Raw genomic sequence first — 21,341 nt, forward strand, 5'->3', positions numbered from 1 at the left:
GAAAATTTATTATGCGTACAAGAGGTTGGCAAATAAAGCGAACTGGATACAGATTGCAAGCTTCAGCCTGAAGCGACAAAGAACCAAAATTGTTCAGAATATCATCTGTTTCATCAATGGAATTGGCACTCAACAAGTTTCAGTAGGCTTGATTGCACACAGTCGATCCTCTCTTTTACAAAAGATGAAAATAAATTTTGCTAGCACTTTGTATCAAAACAAAATAATTGAACCACATGCATCTGTTACTTTGAGCTCAACTGAAATTTGTACCATAATCCTCTTGCTCCAAAGATTGAGTAGACAATAATTTCTTGTAATCTTAACTAGCAAGTAAATAAGAGCCAAATGAATATACATGAAAATTTCTTAAAAGTAACACAAAAATTTCTAGTTCCAGCCCTTACATAAGTAGCAAACCATGAATTACACATAATTATCAGTGACAACGGCAAAGTCATGGAGATTTAAAAAGATAACAATGCTTATTTATGAAGTAAATATGCGATTGCAGCACACAGTTTATGGTTCTACGCTTGCTGCGTCCTCAAAACATTCTAAAATTCTCACTCATGATAACAGTTTCATGCTAGTGATAGTTTTTTTCTTTCTATCTTTTTTTCACGACTGATCCATGTACCTATCCCATGCTATTTTTACTGAAGACCCAAGGCCAACCAGTTCCTTTGGCCCAAATTTTCCAAACCATATGATGAGAAAACAGCCAGGAGAACGGAGCCGAGTTCCAGCATGCTCTCGGGGCAAGCACCCAGAGCTAGATGAGCATCAGGAAACTTCAAGAAAATCTGAAAACATCACAATGTACTACCGTTGTCGCAAGCTGATATACCAAGTCATAAAGTCAGTATTACAGTGAAATGCAGCTGACAGAGTGATGATGAAGATAAAGCAATCATGGCGGGGAGTCGGGTGAAGGACGGTTAGGCCTCTACGGGCTACCTGCTTGTAATATCCCTATTGTATAGCAGAAAATTAATCCATTTGCTATATCTTACATGTGGCATCCTCACCAGACAATTTAGTATGTGCAGAAGAGGTACGACTGAAACTGAAGCCACAAAGCACCAAAATTGTACAGATAGAGAAAGAAAGTATGACTGAAAGTGAAGCGACAAAGCACCAAAAAACTGAAGCGATAAAGTACCAGAACTGAAGCGACAACTTCAGTAGGCGTGACTGCACGCAGTAGGATAAAATGAAAAAACCTTATGCAATGCTCGTCATTTCCATAGAGAAAGAAAATAAAAATGTTGTTAGCCAAAATTAGGATGATCAAATAGTTCATGCACAAAAGAACATCGGAGAGAAGATTACAAAAACGATAGTAATAGATTTTACTGTAGCACTTGAAGGAAAGAAGTGAACAGCACACCAACTGTTACTCTGAGCTCAAGTACACTTATACCATAATCTTCTTGCGCCAAAGGTCAAGTAAACAATAATTGCATGTAATCTTAACTAGCAAGTAAACAAGAATCAAATGATCACACATGGAAAATTATTATCTTAGAAGTAACACACAGAAATTTCTATTTCCAGCCCTTACATAAGTATCAAACCATGAATTACACATAATTGTTAACGATAACGACAAAGTAATGGATATTTAAACAGATAAAAGAAGGTTATTTAGGAACTAAATATCCGAGTGCAGCACGCAGCATTCACTCCAGGAGGGTATTGACAATGGATTTTACGTTGAGCTTCTTGAGGTCAGTGTAAGACTGACCACAGCCAACGAACATGACAGGAGCTCCAGATACATACACCATGGAAAGCGCTGCTCCAACCTTGTCATCAATGGTGTCAAACTTGGTAAGCAGGATGCCATCTATCGATCTAGCAGTGGGAGCAGTGGAAAGGTCTGTCAGTTTCTGGCTAAACTTGGTGAGCTGATCAACAGCATCATTTCCCACCAGCGCTTCTCCCACAAACAAAACCAGGTCCGGGTTATTGAGATTGATGAGCTTGGAGAGTGCCCTCATGAGTGGCTCATTGTCTTGCATACGCCCTGCGGTGTCGACAAGAACGACGTCTGATTTGTTCCGGGTGGCTTCCTGAATCGCACCCTTCGCCACTACAGCTGGATCCCTTTCGTATCCTTTCTCAAATATTGGAATCTGAAGCCTGCGAGCATGTGTGCGCAGCTGCTCAACAGCGCCAGATCTAAAGGTGTCACATGCTGCCAGCGTGACACTAAGATCATGCTGAAGAAGCCAATAAGCAACCTTTGCGAGGTTAGTGGATTTGCCTACCCCATTAACCCCAACAAAGACGATGACATACGGCGTGCCACGGTCCTTGGCAGCATGAACATCTCTCAGTACGTCAATAGATCGCCTTGGGGTCAAAATGCGAACCAGAGCCTCTTCCATAGCTGCCTGAACAGAAGAGGATATCCGTGTGAACGATCCAAGCTTCTTGCCTAGGAGGCTGGCTGCGACTGATTCACAGAGCTTCTCTGCAATTTCCTCGGCTACATTCTTGGTCATGAGCCGGTCTTTCAGAGATTTGAGTGCAGGTTGCAGATCAGACTCCTTCAGTTCTGCATTACTACCTGCAATGCTCCTGAACATTGAGGAGAACCACCCATCCTTTGCTGTGCTCCTCACCGCTTCATCCTTATCCATCATGCTCTTCCCCTGGTTGACAGCCGTCTGCTCCCCAGCCCCTCCGCCATGAACCGCCGGGTTGGAATAATCCAACTTCTTCTCGGATGGTTTCTTATCCTTGGGTACAGGTTTCTTGTCTCTCCCTGGTCTCGGTTTCTTCTTATCCTTGTGCACAGGTTTATTCCGCTTGTCTTTATCATTGCGTGGAAAAAGGAATTTTGTTATGTTTTCAAAATTAAAAGCCCCATTGTTGGGACCTCCTTCCTCCTCCCTTTCCACAACAACACCACCATTGCCGGCATGAGAATTCTCTTCCACACCATTGAAGCTACCATCTGCTGCTGAGCTGTGCTTGGCCTGCCTGGAAGGCTCACCATCGGAGTCATCCTTCCCAGACTCATCACCCATCTTCTCACCACCACCACCACCACCACCACCGCCGCCAACGCCACCATGGGGCTGGAGAGCGCCAGGGGATGAAGCTGGAGCAGGCTTCGCGGAGACGGGGGGCGGACGGGACGCGCGCGCCTCGGCCTCGAGATGGAGCTGCCGGAACCTCTCCCCGAACTCGTCGTAGGACACGCGGCTCGGGTTGTAGATCCGCGCGAATTTCGCGCTGACGGCGGCCAGGAGGTCGTCGACGTACAGCAGGTGGAGCACCCGCCTGTAGACGGCGACGAAGACGAGCCCGAGCGCGTTGTCGTAGGTCCACCTGAGCGCGTGCGGGCCGTGGGTGAAGCCGGCGCCGGCCCCGGCGGAGGCTGAGCGGCCCTCGAGGAGGAAGGACCGGATGAGTGCGTCGATCGGGGAGCCCTTCAGCGCAGCGGCGGCGCCGGCCAGCGACCACAGGATGAGGCCGCCGCGCGTGAAGATGAGCAGCTCCTCCAACATCTCGCCGGTGATTTGGCGGCGGAAACCCTGGGATTGTCCGCGGCGGCGAACTGATTACCTATCGCGCGAACTGAATCGGAAGACTGGGGAGGCGTGGGGCTAGGGCTGGGCTGGGCCTGGGCTATGTAGCGCCGAAACAGACGTACCCTGACCCGGACTCGGACATTCTCAGTCTATCCGAATTTGAATATACTTTGGTAAAGAACGATTTTTTTTTCGGGTAAAAGAGAACGAATTTGAATACAGTACTCCAAAATCGGATTTCCTCAAAAAAGGTAGAAAAAATGAATTTGGTTATTAATCCTAAATTAAGACAAGTTAAACCAATCCTAGTTCTACACCATCGAGACTTCCATGGTTTTTCTACATCAATAGTTTAATTATCTAGTATAACAAGTTTTACCTGTCTCTGATAAGGAAGGAGCGAATGACGATGGTGCCTCCTTGGCTCGCACCAGTGATGGTAGACGTTACTAGGTAATATATGAACCTGAATATAATTCATGTTACTTCTGATGTTATTTGTACTGCTATAAAAGTTTTTTTGAATGCAATACAAACGCAGACGCTTGTACATACGCACATACACTCATCTCTATGAACACAGACATGCACACTCTATGCCTATGAGCACCTCCGAGGGACTGAACCGTTGAGATTGACGAAGTCGCCACAGACGTCTTTGTAGTCGACGAGAACGTCTGCTTTCACTGAACACACATCGCCGCAAGCCCTCAAATAAATACAGGAAAATGCGAGCATCAATGTCAAATCTAAGATTTGAACTTCGATGGGCTAGGGATACCACTACCTTCCTAACGATCCAACCATATTGGTTCACTCTACTACTATACCAGTTGATAAATAGTTTGGAAGTATTTTCCGCGTTAAAAAGAATATGCAAGACAAATGCTTTTAATAAGATTGCCCTCTGCCACATTTTGTTATTTGCAACATCTATATCTTTATTATAATGAATATAAAATCCAAAGTTGATACAAACATGGTTGTTATTTGCTTCTTATTGACTTTTATTACTTCTTTATTTGGATCTTGCTGAATAATTACAACCATAATAGAACAACTGTTAGAAATGTGATAAATAAGTCATCAAATTATCTTACTAACCATGACATGTGATCACCACTTCAAAAATATTTATCACAATTTATTTTCGATGAAACCCATTTAAACCTGTTCTTCTGCAAGAAAAATCCTAAACCCCATATTTTGCTAGAATTGATAAAAAAATGAAACAGAAAATTGAATAAAAACATGCAGGTCTAATATTATGATATCTCTTCTCCCGGTTCAAAATTATATATGTGTCCTTTTAAAACATTAGAAATAGTTATATTATTATCACATGTACATTAACCTGGAAATAGTTTAGAAAAATACTCATGATGTATTTTGGTATTTTCAGCCTACCCAGTTGAGAACCTCACTAAGCCATGTTCCAAAACTATAAACTAAATAGCAAATACAGATATGATCCAAGTCGATTCATGCCTTGTTCATCACTCAAACATCTCCCAATAATCCCAAGTTAATTCATAGACATGTACTTGGCTATCCTCTACATTTTTTTGTGTTAAGCTTTTTATGTGAGATACCCCATCCATTCACCTAGCACCGATAACTCCGATCCCATTCATAGACATGTATGTTTTAACCTGAAAATAGTTTTTTTGCCATGATTTCCTCTCCAATAGCTTCACAACGCGCCTGCCCTTTCTCACACCCTGTGATTTGCACCATCATATGGACAATGTTGCGTGCATGTGTGTGTGTGGATCATATGATTGGGTGCTACTATGGCTATATCCTATTATTCATTGGCTTGGCTTGCCTTGGAACGTAGACCTTCATACTTTGGTCCTCTTTTAAAAATCCGACGTGTCATGTGGATCCGAGTGGTCTCATGTAACGCCCTTGATGCGGCTATATCTCCCACGTGTCGAAGCACGACTTAGAGGCATAACCATATTGAAAGCAATGTCGCAAGTGAGGTAATCTTCGCAAACAACCCATGTACATAAATAAAGGGGAAAGGTACATAGTTGGCTTACACTCGCCACGTCACACAATTGCATAAATAAGTCATTACATTCATCCAATACACTCAAGGTCCGACTACGGAACCAAAGTAAAGATCAACCCCTAAATGCGACAAAGTCCCCGATCGCCCCAACTGGGCACCACTACTGATCATCCGGGAAAGACACGTACGTAGTAACGACGAGAGTCTTCATCGAATTCCCACTTGAGCTCGGTCATATCATCTGGAGCGGTATCATCAGTCCCTGCATCTGGTTTTGGAAGTAAACTGTGACTCACGGGGACTCGGCAATCTCACACCCTCGCGATCAAGACTATTTAAGCTTATAGGTAAGGTAAAGGTATGTTGTGCAGCTGCAGCAAGCGACTAGCATATATGGTGGCTAACATATTCGCAAAAGAGAGCGAGAAGAGAAGGCAAAGGCACGGTCGAACAACTATGATCAAGAAGTGATCCTAGAACCACCTACGTCAAGCATTACTCCAACACCGTGTTCACTTCCCGGACTCTGCCGAGAAGAGACCATCACGGTTACACACATGGTTGGTGCATTTTAATTAAGTAAAGTTTCAGGTTATCTACAACCGGACATTAACAAATTCCCATCTGCCCATAACCGCGGGCACGACTTTCGAAAGTTCAAATCCCTGCAGGGGAGTCCCAACTTAGCCCATCACAAGCTCTCACGATCAACGAAGGATATTCCTTCTCCCAAGACAATCCGATCAGACTGGCATCCCGGTTACAAGACATCCTCGACAATGGTAAAACTAAACCAGCAAAGCCACGCGAATGTTCCGACAAATCCCGATAGGAGCTGCACATATCTCGTTCTCAGGGCACACTCAGATGAGCCAGACGTCGGGTAGGCCAGCCCAGAGTTGCCCCTGGTAGCCCCGAACATCGCTCAGTTGGACCAACACTTAGAGAAGCACTGGCCCGGGAGGGGGTTAAAATAAAGATGACCCTTGAGTCCGTGAAACCCAAGGGAAAAAGGCTAGGTGGCGAATGGTAAAACAATGTTGGGCCATGCTGGAAGAGTTTTATTCAAGGCGAACTGTCAAGGGGTTCCCATTATAACCCAACCGTGTAAGGAACGCAAAATCCGGGAACATAACACCGATATGACGGAAACTAGGGCGACAAGAGTGGAACAAAACACCAGGCATAAGGCCGAGCCTTCCACCCTTTACCAAGTATATAGGTGCATTAAGATAAACAAGATAATACAGTGATATCCCAACAATAAACAAGTTCCAACAAGGAATGAACTCCAATCTTCACCTGCAACTAGCAACGCTATAAGAGGGGCTGAGCAAAGCGGTAACATAGCCAAACAACGGTTTGCTAGGACAAGGTGGGTGAGAGGTTTGACATGGCAATGTGGGAGGCATGATAAGCAAGTGGTAGGTATCGTAGCATAGGCATAGCAAAAGAGCGAGCATCTAGCAAGCAAAGATAGAAGTGATTTCGAGGGTATGGTCATCTTGCCTGCAAACTTCTCATAGTTGCCTTGATCCTCGTAAGCCAACTCAACGGGCTCCTCGATCACGAACTCGTCTCCCGGCTCTACCCAAGCAATAACAACAAGCAAAAAGGAACACAATCAACCACGTGCAATGCTCAAGCAACATGATGCAAACATGGTATGATATGCGGGATGCGGTATGTGATGCATATGCAAGATTTGGAAAGGAAAGATTGAACCTGGCCTCAACTTGGAAATCCAAGAGTGCCACTGGAAAGGGGAGTTGATTTCGGTCAAAATCGATATAAAGATCACCGGAATCGGATGCACGGTTTGGAAATGGCAAGCAAAACAAATATGGCACCGGTCTGCGATAAACAACAAGTAGCCTTCTAAATGCATCAAGATAAATAAGTAATGCACTCAAACATGACAACAAAATACATGGCAGGGATCCACTCATGATGCTTGACAAAAGATGAACATTGAGCTATGGCTAGTTCACTCATTAACAGGTTCAAACAAGCATGGCAAAATTACAAAAGATAACAGGTTTCAGACTTGGTGAAATTAACACAAGTCAAGAATTTATCATCAGGAAGCAATGTCTAGAGCATGGTAACTACATGCTACAGGAACATATCATGGCAAAGCAAGGCATGGCAAAATTGCAAAACATGTTAACAATCTGCTAGGAACATTTTATAGCAAAAGTAGAGCTCGATTGACTCAAGCTAGGGTGCTCCATAATTGCAAACAAAGACATGGATGGATAGAGCACAACATTATCTACAAAACATCCTTACTGATCATCCTCAAAAGAGGCACGGATCACTAGGAAACACCATGAACATATGGCATAAAAATAAAGACAGGGCAAGGACTTTGTGAAATTCTAAGTCCCTGAAATCAGCATCATTGAGTAAGCTACTTTGCATGTTTGTGCTAGTCACCAAAAAGATCACAAAAATACATGGCATACACCCCTGTAAAGATGGCATGGCATTCTTCAAAACACATTTAGAGCTCAGGATCATAGCATGCACACATTAATCATGGCAAAAATGACAAAAGGGCATTTGCTGAAACAGATCTGACATAATCATCACATAGCCCTCTTCCAATAGCATTTCGGGCATCAAGATGAGCTCAAATGAAAATGATGCAATCAGATGAAATGATGTACTCGTCGAGACAAACATTTTGATATGCTACACACACGAATCGGAGCTACGATGAGGGGGTTATGATGCGCCAAAGTGTGCCAAAAATTATCGGGGATTAGGGTTTTGGGGAAAGTCAACCGTCTTGTTGAGGATATTACTCCTGGGCGTAAACCGGCCTATCTGGGCCGGGTCAACTTCATCAGTAGTTCTAGAAGTGATAAAGCCCAAGAAGGCAGATGAGGGCCTAAGGCCCGTAGCCGGTTCAAGACTTGTAGCTGTGAACCGGAAGTTGTATATAAGCTTGTATTGTAAGTTAGGAATAAGGAGAGACCAACCCGGATACGAATATCGACCGGTGTTGGGACTCTGTGAACTGACGGGTGTCACCCGTGTATATAAGGGGACGACCCGGCGGCGGTTTAAGGACAACAGACAACAACTCGAGACATAGGCGAAGCTTGTTTGCTCCCTAGTCATCGAAACCCCATCAATTCCATCACAACTAGACGTAGGCTTTTACCTTCATCGAAGGGGCCGAACTAGTATAAACTCTCTTGCGTCCCTATGTCCGCTTTAACCCCTTCAAGCTAACCCGTCGCGATGGCTCCATGACTAAGTCCTTTCTCTAGGACATCTACCGTGACAAAACCATGACAGTTGGCGCCCACCGTGGGGCTATCGCATGATGGTTTCCGGTTCTTGGAGGGCCGCTTTGAAGGACTCGAGGGCTACGCTGTAGGCCGGATGACTAAGAGTCGTCGCGTCAAGCTCTACATCGACGACGCAGGCTGGGGCCCCAAGGCCGGTTCAATTGAGTACGGGTACCGGGTCCCCTTTGGTGGCATTCACGTTTTCATTGGCAAGATCGGTGAACCGGGCCCTGAGCCGGACATCTACGCCGACCTCTTCAAGACGGCTCAGCGTGCGCAATCCGCCCGGGTTAAACCGGCCATGAAACGTGCCTTCGTGGGAGTCATCCATGGAGGAAGTTATGAGGGTGGATCGGAATCTCGCGGCGATACCGTCGTTTATTCCGATGATGAGTCATCGACCGGAGAAACCGAATCTCTTTATCAGCTACAAGACGGCCGGATTGGGGGCTGTTCCGATGGCAATAGTATTCCGGACCCCTCTGATCTGCCCAACCGGGTTGGAATATTCATGGCCGGAACACAAGCAGCACTTCATTCTTCGACAGCTGCGGCAATGATCTCTGGTTCAGCAGTGGTGACGACTGGCGGGGCAGGAGGCCCTGTGCGCCCGCCGGCTCGGGTTCTATCAGAGCTATTTGATGCGTTGGCTGTGCTTATGGCGGAAGTTAATCCGCCGGATCAGGACGTTCACAACGCGGAGGTTGCAAAGGTAAAGGAACAGATCACCCATGCCAAGGCGGATCTGGCGGCTGAGGACACCGGGATGGCCACAGAGCGGGCCACTTTACACGCACAAGCCTACAGGCTTATGTTGGACCAGAGCGCGTCGCATGAAGTCATGAGGAGGAAGCACCTATCCCGTTTACCTCCGGTTTTCGAGGCCAGAGACCTTTTCAACACTCCAGGACCAAGAACCGGCAATCCGCTGGAGGGAAACCAGACAGAAGCCCCTGGGACCGGTGCACCGGTTCAGCCTCGTTAGATGGACCCGCCTTGTCAAAACACTGTTATACCTCAGGCCGCTTTAACACCTCCGGGTCACTACTCCAACCCAATGGACAATCTTGTTGCCACCGCTGCACGGCTGGAGGCCATTCCAATTGAAGGTGACTCACTACAGGCAGTAGAGACGCGACGGGTCAAGGAACTTCTGAGGACAGCTTTGGCCCAACAGGAAGCGTACTCATACAGCCGTGACCGGATCCACTCGACCCCCCGTCCAAGCCGGAGCTATAGCAGACATATGGATGAACCAGCAGTGTCGAGTAATGAACGACGTGGAGCACCCCGTGACAACAACCCGGCGGGTGGTGCTGATAACGCTCAGGGAGTAGTGGACCGGGCCCGCGCGCGCAGGGAGGCCGAGTTAGCCACACAACATCAGGCTCGGCAGCTCACGCCGGTTCGTCCAACCACCTTGACTGAACCTGGTGTTACTTCTAGTTCTTTGGGGGTGCCTTGCCTTATCCCCGCTTTACGCAACGTGCGCCTGCCCAAGGATTTCAAAGGCCCGCGCAAGGTACCAAATTACACGGCGGATCAACCTCCAGAGACATGGGTGGAGAGCTATGAGATGGCCATGGAGATGCTTGATGTGGATGACGCGGCGTGTGCGAAATACTTCACCATGATGCTTGAAGGAACGGCCCGTACTTGGTTAAAAAGCTTGCCGGCTAATTCTATCAGTTCATGGGCCCAATTACGAGCCCGGTTTATCAGCAATTTCAAGGATACCTGTAAACAGCCTATGTCGATAGTGGACTTAGCTGCATGCGTCCAGGAGGAAGGAGAATCAACGACTCATTGGGTGCGCCGGGTTTCACAAGTGTTGCACTCCTCAGACCGCATCAACGCTGACACCGCAGTATTAACCCTAGAAGGCAACTGCCGGTTTGGGCCCCTGAAGCTGAAGTTGGGACGGATGAAGCGTCATTGCACCGACATGGGGACCCTCATGGCCGCTTTGGTGAAATATGCTGATTCTGATAGTACCAAGGATCCCGAATCTGATGATGACAAGACAGGGAAAGGGAAGAAGAACAGCAGCTCCAAAGGTCAGCAGCATCACTGGGCAGGCAATGGTGGTGGAGGCAAGCGTAAAGCGGATGGTAACATGGACTTTGTGGCTAATACCAACGCACAGGACAATGGCCAGCGACGCAAGGGTAGACCGAAAAATCGTAATGGAGCACCCAACCCTAACCCAAACCGCCTAAACTATCTGCTAAGCCAGCCCTGTCCAAGACATGGGACGAAGGAGGCGCCAGCAAACCACCTTTGGAAGGATTGCTTTATTATGCAGGAGTTCAAGAATTCTAATAATTTCCGGTATGATCACGAATCTGGCGGTGGCTCAGGATCCGGGCCGGGTTACGGTGGAGGAAGTTCCGGTTCAGGATTCAATGGTAATCCGGGCGGACATAATGGTCAAAATAGTCAGAACAACCAGGGTGGTTACAACCAACAGCAGCAACAGTCAGGTTACCAGAGCAACCCAAAGCAGTTGAGTAATGGGCAGTACCATGTCTTCACCACTAGCTTGGACAAGCGAGACCGGAAGGTTCAGAGGCGGGCGGTCAACTCTGTTGAACCGGCCATACCCCGTTATCTACGTTGGTCTGAACAGCCAATCATATGGAGCAGAGAAGATCACCCTCCCCAGGTCGATAATCCGGGTCAGTTGGCTCTGGTGGTGGCGCCTCAGGTGGGAGGTTACAAGTTCACCAAGGTGCTCATGGATGGAGGGAGCAGCATTAACATCCTGTACTATGAGACCTTCCGTCGTATGGGACTAACAGATAAGAATCTCAAACCGTCTAATACAGTATTCCACGGTGTAGTGCCTGGCAGATCAGCATATCCCGTTGGTAAGATAGCTCTGGAAGTGGCCTTTGGGGATGATCATGATTCCAGGTCGGAGACATTGACGTTTGAAGTGGTGAAAATCCAAAGTCCATATCATGCCCTGTTTGGGCGATCGGCCTACGCCAAGTTTATGGCTCGGCCCTGTTATGTGTATTTGCAGCTCAAGATGCCGGGTCACAAGGGGACAATAACGGTTCACGGAAGCCGCAAAATCGCTTTGGAGTGTGAGGAAGGAGATGCGGCCTATGCAGAGTCGGTCTGTGCCACCGAGGAGTTGAAGTATTATAAAGACAATGTTGATCCGGCGGACATGACTCCGTTGAAGAAGCCAACTACGGAGCATGATCCGGCCCTGAAGTTCAAATCGGCAGCAGAAACTAAGCTTGTTGACTTCGTACCTGGCGATTCGTCCAAGCAGTTCAGCATCAGTGCCAACTTGGATCCGAAATAGGAAAGCGCGCTCATCGAGTTCATCCGTGAGAATCGGGACATTTTTGCATGGAAGCCCTCTGACATGCCAGGTGTACCGAGGCAACTCGCTGAGCACACACTTAATGTGGATCCTAAATATAAACCGGTGAAACAGTTCCTCCGCCGGTTTAACGAAGAAAGACGCAAGGCGATTGGAGAAGAGGTAGCCAGGCTCTTAGCAGCTGGCTTTATTGTTGAAGTTTTTCACCCTGAGTGGCTTGCCAATCCGGTGCTGGTCCTCAAGAAAAACGGCACCCGGCGCATGTGTGTGGATTACACAGATCTTAATAAAGCTTGTCCAGCAGATCCTTTTGCCCTCCCCCGTATTGATCAAATTATTGATGCTACGGCGGGTTGTGAGCGTTTAAGTTTTTTGGATGCATATTCTGGCTATCATCAGATCAAAATGGCAGTTAAGGACCAGGAGAAGATGGCATTTATAACTCCCTTTGGAGCCTTCTGCTATGTGTCTATGCCCTTCGGGCTCAAGAGTGCCCAGGCAACTTATCAACGGTGTGTACAAAATTGTCTTCACAAGCAAATCGGCTGTAATGTACATGCTTACGTGGATGATATCGTGGTTAAGTCTAGGGAGAAGGAGACTTTGATTGATGATTTGAAGGAAACCTTTGATAACCTGAGGACATACAAGATGATGCTTAATCCAGACAAGTGTGTCTTTGGTGTACCGGCGGGCAAGCTATTGGGTTTTTTGGTGTCCAACAGGGGAATTGAGGCTAATCCGGAGAAGATCATAGCCATCACCTCCCTGGCTAAACCAAAATTTATCAATGATGTTCCACGACTGGCGGGCCGGATTGCAGCATTAAGCCGGTTTATCAGTCGTCTTGGTGAGAAGGCAATCCCGTTGTATCAGATGTTGAAAAAGACATATCAGTTTGTCTGGAGTTCCGTCGCTGATGAAGCGTTTGAGGACTTAAAGCGGCAATTGGCCAATCTGCCGGTGCTCGCCGCTCCCATTGACAAGGAGCCATTGCTGCTATATGTTGCTGCCAATGCTCGGGCGGTCAGCGTGGCTATTGTGGTGGAGCGAAAGGAGGCAGGTAAGGAGCATCCGGTTCAACGACCGGTCTATTATATCAGCGAGGTACTAATTGAGTCCAAGCAAAGGTATCCACATTGGCAGAAGCTGGTGTATGGAGTTTTTATGGCAAGCCGGAAGCTTAAACAATACTTCCAAGGGCACCCAATTACGATGGTCAGTTCTGCTCCTTTGGGAGATATCATCCAGAACCGGGAAGCAACTGGCCGGATTGCAAAGTGGGCTATAGAGCTGGGGCCGTACAGTTTGAAGTATGTGCCTCGGACAGCGGTTAAGTCTCAAGCACTTGTTGATTTCATCAATGATTGGACGGAAATGCAAGCACCTAAAGAAAAGCCGGATCATACGTATTGGACCATCCATTTTGACGGATCCAGGCAATTGGAAGGCTTGAGGGCTGGAGTCGTATTAACTTCCCAACAAGGTGATAAGTTTTGTTATGTTCTCCGCTTAATGTTCCCTTGTACTAACAATGCAGCTGAGTATGAAGCCTTGCTCCATGGTCTCCGGATGGCTAAGGAGATGAATCTAAGTCGAGTTAAGTGCTTCGGTGACTCGGACCTTGTGGCTTAGCAGGTGTCTGGCACTTGGGACTCCAAGGACCCACTCATGGCAGCATATCGTCATGAGGTGGATATTATTGCAGGTTATTTCAAAGGCTATCAGGTGGACCACGTGGACCGGCGGAAAAATGAAGCGGCGGACGCTTTAAGCCGGCTGGGCTCTCAGCGCAAACTGGTCCCGCCCAATGTTTTTCTGGATGTGCTGCACAACCCGTCGGTCAAGATCCCTGGTGAAGAGGATTTGGCTATTCCTGATCTGGAGGCTCAATTTGTGGCAGCTCTTCATGTTATTACGGATTGGACGCTTCCTTATCTGGCGTACAAGAACCGGGGCGAGTTGCCAGAGGATGAGATTCTGGCCCGACAGATAATCCGGCGATCCAAGTCCATGGCTATCATCAACGGAGAGTTGCATCATTGCAGTGTATCAGGAGCTTTTCAATGCTGCGTGTCTCCTGAAGAAGGCCGTGAAATTTTGCGTGAGATCCACGAAGGAGATTGTGGTCACCACGCCGGTTCAAAGTCTCTGGTGGCTAAAGCGTTTCGCCATGGCTTCTATTGGTTAACTGCCCATGCTGATGCGAAGGATCTGGTTAGACAATGTGATGGTTGCCAAAGGTTTTCAAGACATGCTCATGTACTGGCTCAAGAATTGAGAATGATTCCAATTACTTGGCTGTTTGCGACTTGGGGGCTGGATATGGTTGGGCCTTTCAAAAGGTCCAAAGATAAGAAGACCCACCTCCTAGTGGCGGTTGACAAGTTTACAAAGTGGGTGGAGGCAGAACCTGTTAGCAAGTGTGATGTGGCCACGGCGGTTCAATTCATCAAAAAGGTGATTTTCTGGTTTGGCTTTCCGCACAGTATCATTACAGATAATGGTACCAATTTGTCCAAAGGTGCCATGAAGGAGTTCTGCGAACGGGAGCACATCCGGCTCGACGTTTCATCAGTGGCACACCCACAGTCCAATAGTCAAGCAGAAAGAGCTAATAAAGAGATCTTGAGAGGCATCAAGCCCCGGCTCATGGTTCCTTTGCAGAGAACGCCGGGTTGTTGGGTAGAAGAATTACCATCTGTGTTATGGAGCATCAATACAACACCCAACAGATCAACAGGATACACACCGTTCTTCATGGTTTATGGAGCGGAGGCGGTTCTCCCTAGTGATATCCGTCATGATTCACCTCGTGTGACGGCTTATATTGAAGCGGACAACAAGACAGCACGACAAGATGCTCTGGACCGGTTGGATGAAGAGCGTGACATCGCAGCCGCCCGGTCGGCGATTTACCAGCAGGATCTTCGTCGTTATCATAGTCGCCGAGTCAGAACCAGAACCTTTCAGGAAGGAGATTTGGTGCTTCGGCTCATCCAAGATCAGACTGATATGCATAAGCTATCCCCACCTTGGGAGGGGCCTTTCGTGGTTAGCAAGAATCTGCACAATGGGTCGTACTATCTGATCGATATTCGAGAGCATAAAGACTCACGCACATCAGAGGAGGAGACCAACAGGCCGTGGAACATAGCTCATCTTCGGCCTTATTATACCTGAGCCATTGGCTATGCTTATGTACATATTACGACAATGTATATATTATGATTAAATATAATAAACCAGAACCTCAGCTAAAGCGGGGTATCTGTTCTTTACATCATGTGAGGTTACACGGAGTTGCTCTAAAGCGGCTGTGACGCCCCCGATTCAATCGTACACTAATCATGCATGCAAATGTGTACGATCAAGATCAGGGACTCACGGGAAGATATCACAACACAACTCTAAAACATAAATAAGTCATACAAGCATCATAATACAAGCCAGGGGCCTCGAGGGCTCGAATACAAGTGCTCGATCATAGACGAGTCAGCGGAAGCAACAATATCTGAGTACAGACATAAGTTAAACAAGTTTGCCTGAAGAAGGCTAGCACAAACTGGGATACAGATCGAAAGAGGCGCAGGCCTCCTGCCTGGGATCCTCCTAACTACTCCTGGTCGTCGTCAGCGGGCTGCACGTAGTAGTAGGCACCTCCGGTGTAGTAGGAGTCATCGTCGACGGTGGCGTCTGGCTCCTGGACTCCAGCATCTGGTTGCGACAACCAGAAAGAAAGGAAAGGGAAAAAAAGTGGGGAGAAAGCAACCGTGAGTACTCATCCAAAGTACTCGCAAGCAAGGAGCTACACTACATATGCATGGGTATAAGTGTAAAGGGACATATCGGTGGACTGAACTGCAGAATGCTAGAATAAGAGGGGGATAGCTAATCCTGTCGAAGACTACGCTTCTGGCAGCCTCCGTCTTGCAGCATGTAGAAGAGAGTAGATTGAAGTCCTCCAAGTAGCATCTCCAAGTAGCATCTCCAGTAGCATCGCATAGCATAATCCTACCCGGCGATCCTCCCCTCGTTGCCCTGTGGAAAAGCGATCACCGGGTTGTCTGTGGAACTTGGAAGGGTGTGTTTTATTAAGTATCCGGTTCTAGTTGTCATAAGGTCAAGGTACAACTCCAAGTCGTCCTGTTACCGAAGATCACGGCTATTCGAATAGATTAACTTCCCTGCAGGGGTGCACCAACTTACCCAGCACGCTTGATCCCATTTGGCCGGACACACTTTCCTGGGTCATGCCTGGCCGCGGAAGATCAACATGTCGCAGCCCCACCTAGGCTCAACGGAGAGGTCAGCACGCCGGTCTAAACCTAAGCGCACAGGGGTCTGGGCCCATCGCCCTTAGCACACCCGCACGTTGCGTACGCGGCCGGTGAGCAGACCTAGCAACCTCCATTACAAAGGAAGTTGCGTTAACACAGTCCAACCCGGCGCGCGCCGCTCAGTCGCTGACGTCACGAAATGCTTCGGCTGATACCACGACGCCGGGATACCCATAACTACTCCCGCGTAGAGGGTTAGTGCGTATAGGCTCGTAGCCAACTCAGATCAAATACCAAGATCTCGTTAAGCGTGTTAAATATCCGCGAACGCCGAACAGGGCCAGGCCCACCTGTCTCCTAGGTGGTCTCAACCTGCCCTGCCGCTCCGCCATAGTAACAGTCGGGGGCCATCGGGAACCCAGACCCACCTCTACCGGGATGGAGCCACCTGCCCCTTCAGCCCCCATCTTCGAACAGTATCACAGGTAATGTAACTGTGTAAAGTATATCGTATATGCCCGTGATCACCTCCCGAAGTGATCACAGCCCAATAGTATAGCATGGCAGACGGACAAGAGTGTAGGGTCACCGATGGAACACTAGCATCCTATACTAAGCAATAGGATAGCAGGTAAAGGTAACAACAGTAGTAGCAAGGACAGGCTATGCAGCAGTATAGGATTAACTGAAAGCAGTAACATGCTACACTACTCTAATGCAAGCAGTATAGAGAAGAGTAGGCGATATCTGGTGATCAAAGGGGGGGCTTGCCTGGTTGCTCAGACAAGGAGGGGTCGTCGGTGACGTAGTCGTACTCGGTGGCATCAGCGTCGGTCTCGTAGTCTACCGGAGATAAGAGGGGGAAGAAACAATGAATACAATGCAAACATAAACACGACGATGCGTGACGTGACAATGAGCGGTGCTAGGTGTGCCCTAACGTGGTATGAGGTGGTACCGGTTAAGGGGGGAAACATCCGGGAAAGTATTCCCGGTGTTTCGCGTTTTCGGGCAGAGGAGCCGGAGGGGGAAAGTTGCGAGTTCGATAGGTTAGGGATGTGTGGCGAACGAACGGGCTGCGTATCCGGATTCGTCTCGTCGTTCTGAGCAACTTTCATGTTGAAAATATTTTAATCCGAGTTACGGATTAAAAGATATGATTTTTTTAAAGATTTTATTAATTTTTGGAATTTAATTAAATATTTAATTAATTCAAAAAACAGATTAATGACATCAGCATGATGTCATGCTGACATCAGCAGTCAACAGAGTTGACTTGGTCAACCTGACATGTGGGGTCTGTTAGTCATTGACTGTTAACTAATTAACCTAGTTAGTTTAATTAACAGATTAATTAGGTTAATTAAACATGATTAATTAAGTTAATTAACTTAGTTAATTAATTAATTAATTAGCATTTTTTTTAACGTTCTGGGGTGGGACCCCCATGTCATTGGCCCCAGGGGGCCTAGCGGGTTCGGGCGCTAACGGGCGGGCGTGGGCGCTGGGTGCGGGCGACGGGTTATCGGGCGGGGGCACGGGCGCTCGCCCAGCAGGGTCGTCGAGGCCATGGCCTCGGCCGATGGCGGCCGCGTAGGGCGGTGTGCGGGGGGGGGGGACGGGGCGAGCGGCCGCGTGCAGAGGCACGGGCGCGGGGCGCGTGTGCGGTGGCGAAGGCGCACCCCCGGCGCGGCGAGGGGAAGGCGGAGATGGCCGCGGGGCGAGGCGCCGAGGTGGGGCGCAGGCAGCGCGCGGGCCGCAACAGCAGCGGACAGGGCACCGCCGGCGGGCGCGGGCGCATGCACTGGGTGCATCCGGCGCGTGGGTCAGGTGGCAACGTCGAGCGACGGATGAGGTCGTGGCACACGGGGTAGAGAGGAGACGAGGAGGGTGCGGCCCTCACCGGCGTTGGCGAGCAGAGGTGGCGGCGAGGCTCGATGTGGTCCGGCGGGGAGGAGGACGGGGACGGTTCGGCAACGGTGGCGGGGAGGCAGTCCGACGGGGAGGAGATGAGGAGGCCCGGTGGGGAGGTCCGGCGACGGCGAGGCCTTCGTGCGGTGATGGTGGCGTACGGCGAGGTCCAGCGACGGTGATGAGGTGGCGGGGCTGCGCCGGAATGGCGTCAGGGGCACGGGGCCGGGCCCTTGAGCGAGGGCAGGCGGCGACGGCGGGGGTTGGCGCGGCGGCGACGGAGGGGGGGCCCCTTCCGGTCCAGGAAAGGGGGAGGGGATGAGGACAACGGCGAGCGACGGGCGGGGCGGCGCCGGTGATGCGTCGGGGAGGCGGCGATGGGTTCGGGCCCGATCCCGATTGGATCGGGGGGGGGGGAGTGGGGGCGAGAGGAGAGGTGGGGATCGTGCGGGTGAGTGGGGTGACGAGGCTAGGGTTCGGTCGGGGGGTGGGGGTTATGCGGGGAGAGGTGGGCCGGCCGGGGTGGGCTGGCCGACTGGGCCGGCCGGTTGGCTAGCTGGGTCGGTTGGCCCGGGGGTTTGGGGGGTTTCTTTTTTTTTTTGTTAGTTTGTTTTTCTATTTTATTTCTTTTCTTCTTTTCTGTTTTATTAAATTTCGGTGTTTATGAAAAACCAAGTTGCACCTAAAATATTTTTAATACTTATGCCACTACCGCAATTAACTTGGCACCTAATATAAAACCATTTGTAATTGTTTATTATTTTATAATCATTTAACTAATTGTTTTGCTACTATTATATTCATTTTGAGTATTTACATATTTTATACAAGTGTGGTTTCTCCACCATAATTACCTACGCATTATTTGGCACAACCAGAACATTTTAGTTTTATTATTTGAAAACTTTTGTTGTTTGCCTATATTTTAAATTTGAATTTGAATCGTTTTGAACTAACACGAGTTTACCAACAGTAAACGAGGTGACGTGGCATCATTAGCAGAGGTTCACTGTAGCTTAAATACCCGGGCGTCACAATTCTCCTCCACTACAAGAAATCTCGTCCCGAGATTTAAGAGGGGAGTAAGGGGGGAAAGTTCTGGTTACGATATTCTAACGGATCTTCTCGAAGAAGTTAATCCCTTTCGTTGATGTCTTCAATTCTTTATTCCAATGCATCATGATAAACTTGTCATCATTTCTTCGGGAACTCCATCGTACCTACGAAAGGATAAGGGGTAGTTCACTACGACATAATGTTTTTGAGGGAAACAATCTGGGGTTAACCCATGAATGAGTATAAGATTATCTCTCGAGTTGAACATATGAAATACATCGAGAGTAAGGTACGAAGGTACAATAAGAGGTTCCAAGCGGATAGATAGTTGCTCGAAGTCTGAACCAGAGTGAGAAAGGGGTTCAGAGTAGCGAGAGTAAGTATTGCGTTTGATACCAGAATTGATGATCTCATCGGTAGGTGGCTCATGAATTTCATACGAGTCCACGCGCGAGGAATAACTTTGGAAACATGAGGGTGTACAGGAGAGTTAGGTTTCGATCCTGGTGGAACTGTGGGTTATGGGCCCACCATGTGGGTTAAAAGTAGGAAGGGCGGAGACGTCTTGCGCGATCATGCAAGCAAGGCATGTCAGAGGGTAGCCTGTCGATTAAGTCGGCAACAATGTCGATACCAAGGGCGAGGGACGAAGAGAACCATTTTCCTGCTCGTTGGACGAGGCGGACCAATAGGCAAAGTTCCCGTCCGTCGGTGGCTACCGAAATGTCATCAACACTAGAAACAGGGTCTTACAGACAAAGTTGTACATCGAGGTGTTTGCACAAGCAGTGGATTATTACTGCTTATATCATATAGATCATAGAAAAGGTTTAAACAAACCAATGGAAGAAAAATATGATCATCAGATTAAACAGAACAATGGAAAGGAAAATATGTTTAAACACATATTTCAAGGGTATATCCTTCCCAAGGACAAGCAGAGCAAGATATCCATGACAGGATATAAAGTAGACAACCATTTAGGTAAGGGGGGGGGGGAGGAATCTCATGATATTACCCATACAACGGTGTTAGGATAAATGATAAACAAAATTTAGCATCGTGCTTCAAATGTTCCTGTTGAAAATCGGAGTACCATTGACATGCTTCGAGGTAGCATTGACATGGTCTTCAGGTGAAGATCAAACTTTGGAAACACGAAGGATCCATCAGGAATAACTTGTAGAATAGTCTTACAATTTCCTCATGGATGAATGGATAACCTTGCTGAAAAGGAATCTATAATGATAGGTCCTCCAGACGAGGGGGGGGGTGCTAGGCATGACATCATGTTACCGGGTCATCAAAGGATCAACATCATGACTCTTGGAAAGTTGTCCCAACCATCATATCTGACCGAGATTCAGATCCGATTGGTGTCAGGATACCTCAGACTTAGGATACCTGAGAAGAAAAGGTGCAACGCAAATTGACGAGATGACATTGTAAGATTCTCGGGGAAATGAACTATGAAGTGATTTCCGTTAATAAGAGTCCATCATTAACCCAAGGAGAGGACAAGGAGGTGTCTGGTGAACTCAATGGCAATTCACCGAGATTCCCAAAAGATGGATTTCCACCATTAAGTGAACAAGGAGATAACATTTGTCAGATCAAATGATATAAGGAAGTATGCTCGAGGAAAACATACACAATTAAACATTGGTTGAAAGGTGCGCCCGAAATATGGGTTGGGTTGCACGACCAATGTCAGAATGGTGATTCAATTAGCGAAGGACTTAGAATGAACTATCGCCCATTCACTTCAAAGCAATAGGGTTGTTAGAAGTTTTGAATTCACACGTCATAGCTCCATTGTCGGTATTTCGGTTGAAAACAATACGGGGACCAAAGAATGAACGAAGATGGCAAGAAGTATTATGA

The 21,341-nt window shown here is 47.9% G+C and overlaps 1 protein-coding gene across 1 annotated transcript; it reads right to left on the reverse strand.

Moving 5' to 3' along the window:
• Nucleotides 1–1,502: 1,502 nt before the first annotated feature.
• LOC123132113 (signal recognition particle receptor subunit alpha) lies at nucleotides 1,503–3,618 on the reverse strand. Its single transcript, XM_044551871.1, has one exon. The coding sequence runs from the start codon at nucleotides 3,522–3,524 to the stop codon at nucleotides 1,686–1,688; it is 1,839 nt and encodes a 612-aa protein (XP_044407806.1). The 5' UTR covers nucleotides 3,525–3,618; the 3' UTR covers nucleotides 1,503–1,685.
• Between the last annotated feature and the right edge of the window lie 17,723 nt (nucleotides 3,619–21,341).

Source organism: Triticum aestivum, chromosome 6A (assembly GCF_018294505.1).
Source record: "Triticum aestivum cultivar Chinese Spring chromosome 6A, IWGSC CS RefSeq v2.1, whole genome shotgun sequence".
Classification (NCBI taxonomy): domain Eukaryota; kingdom Viridiplantae; phylum Streptophyta; class Magnoliopsida; order Poales; family Poaceae; genus Triticum; species Triticum aestivum.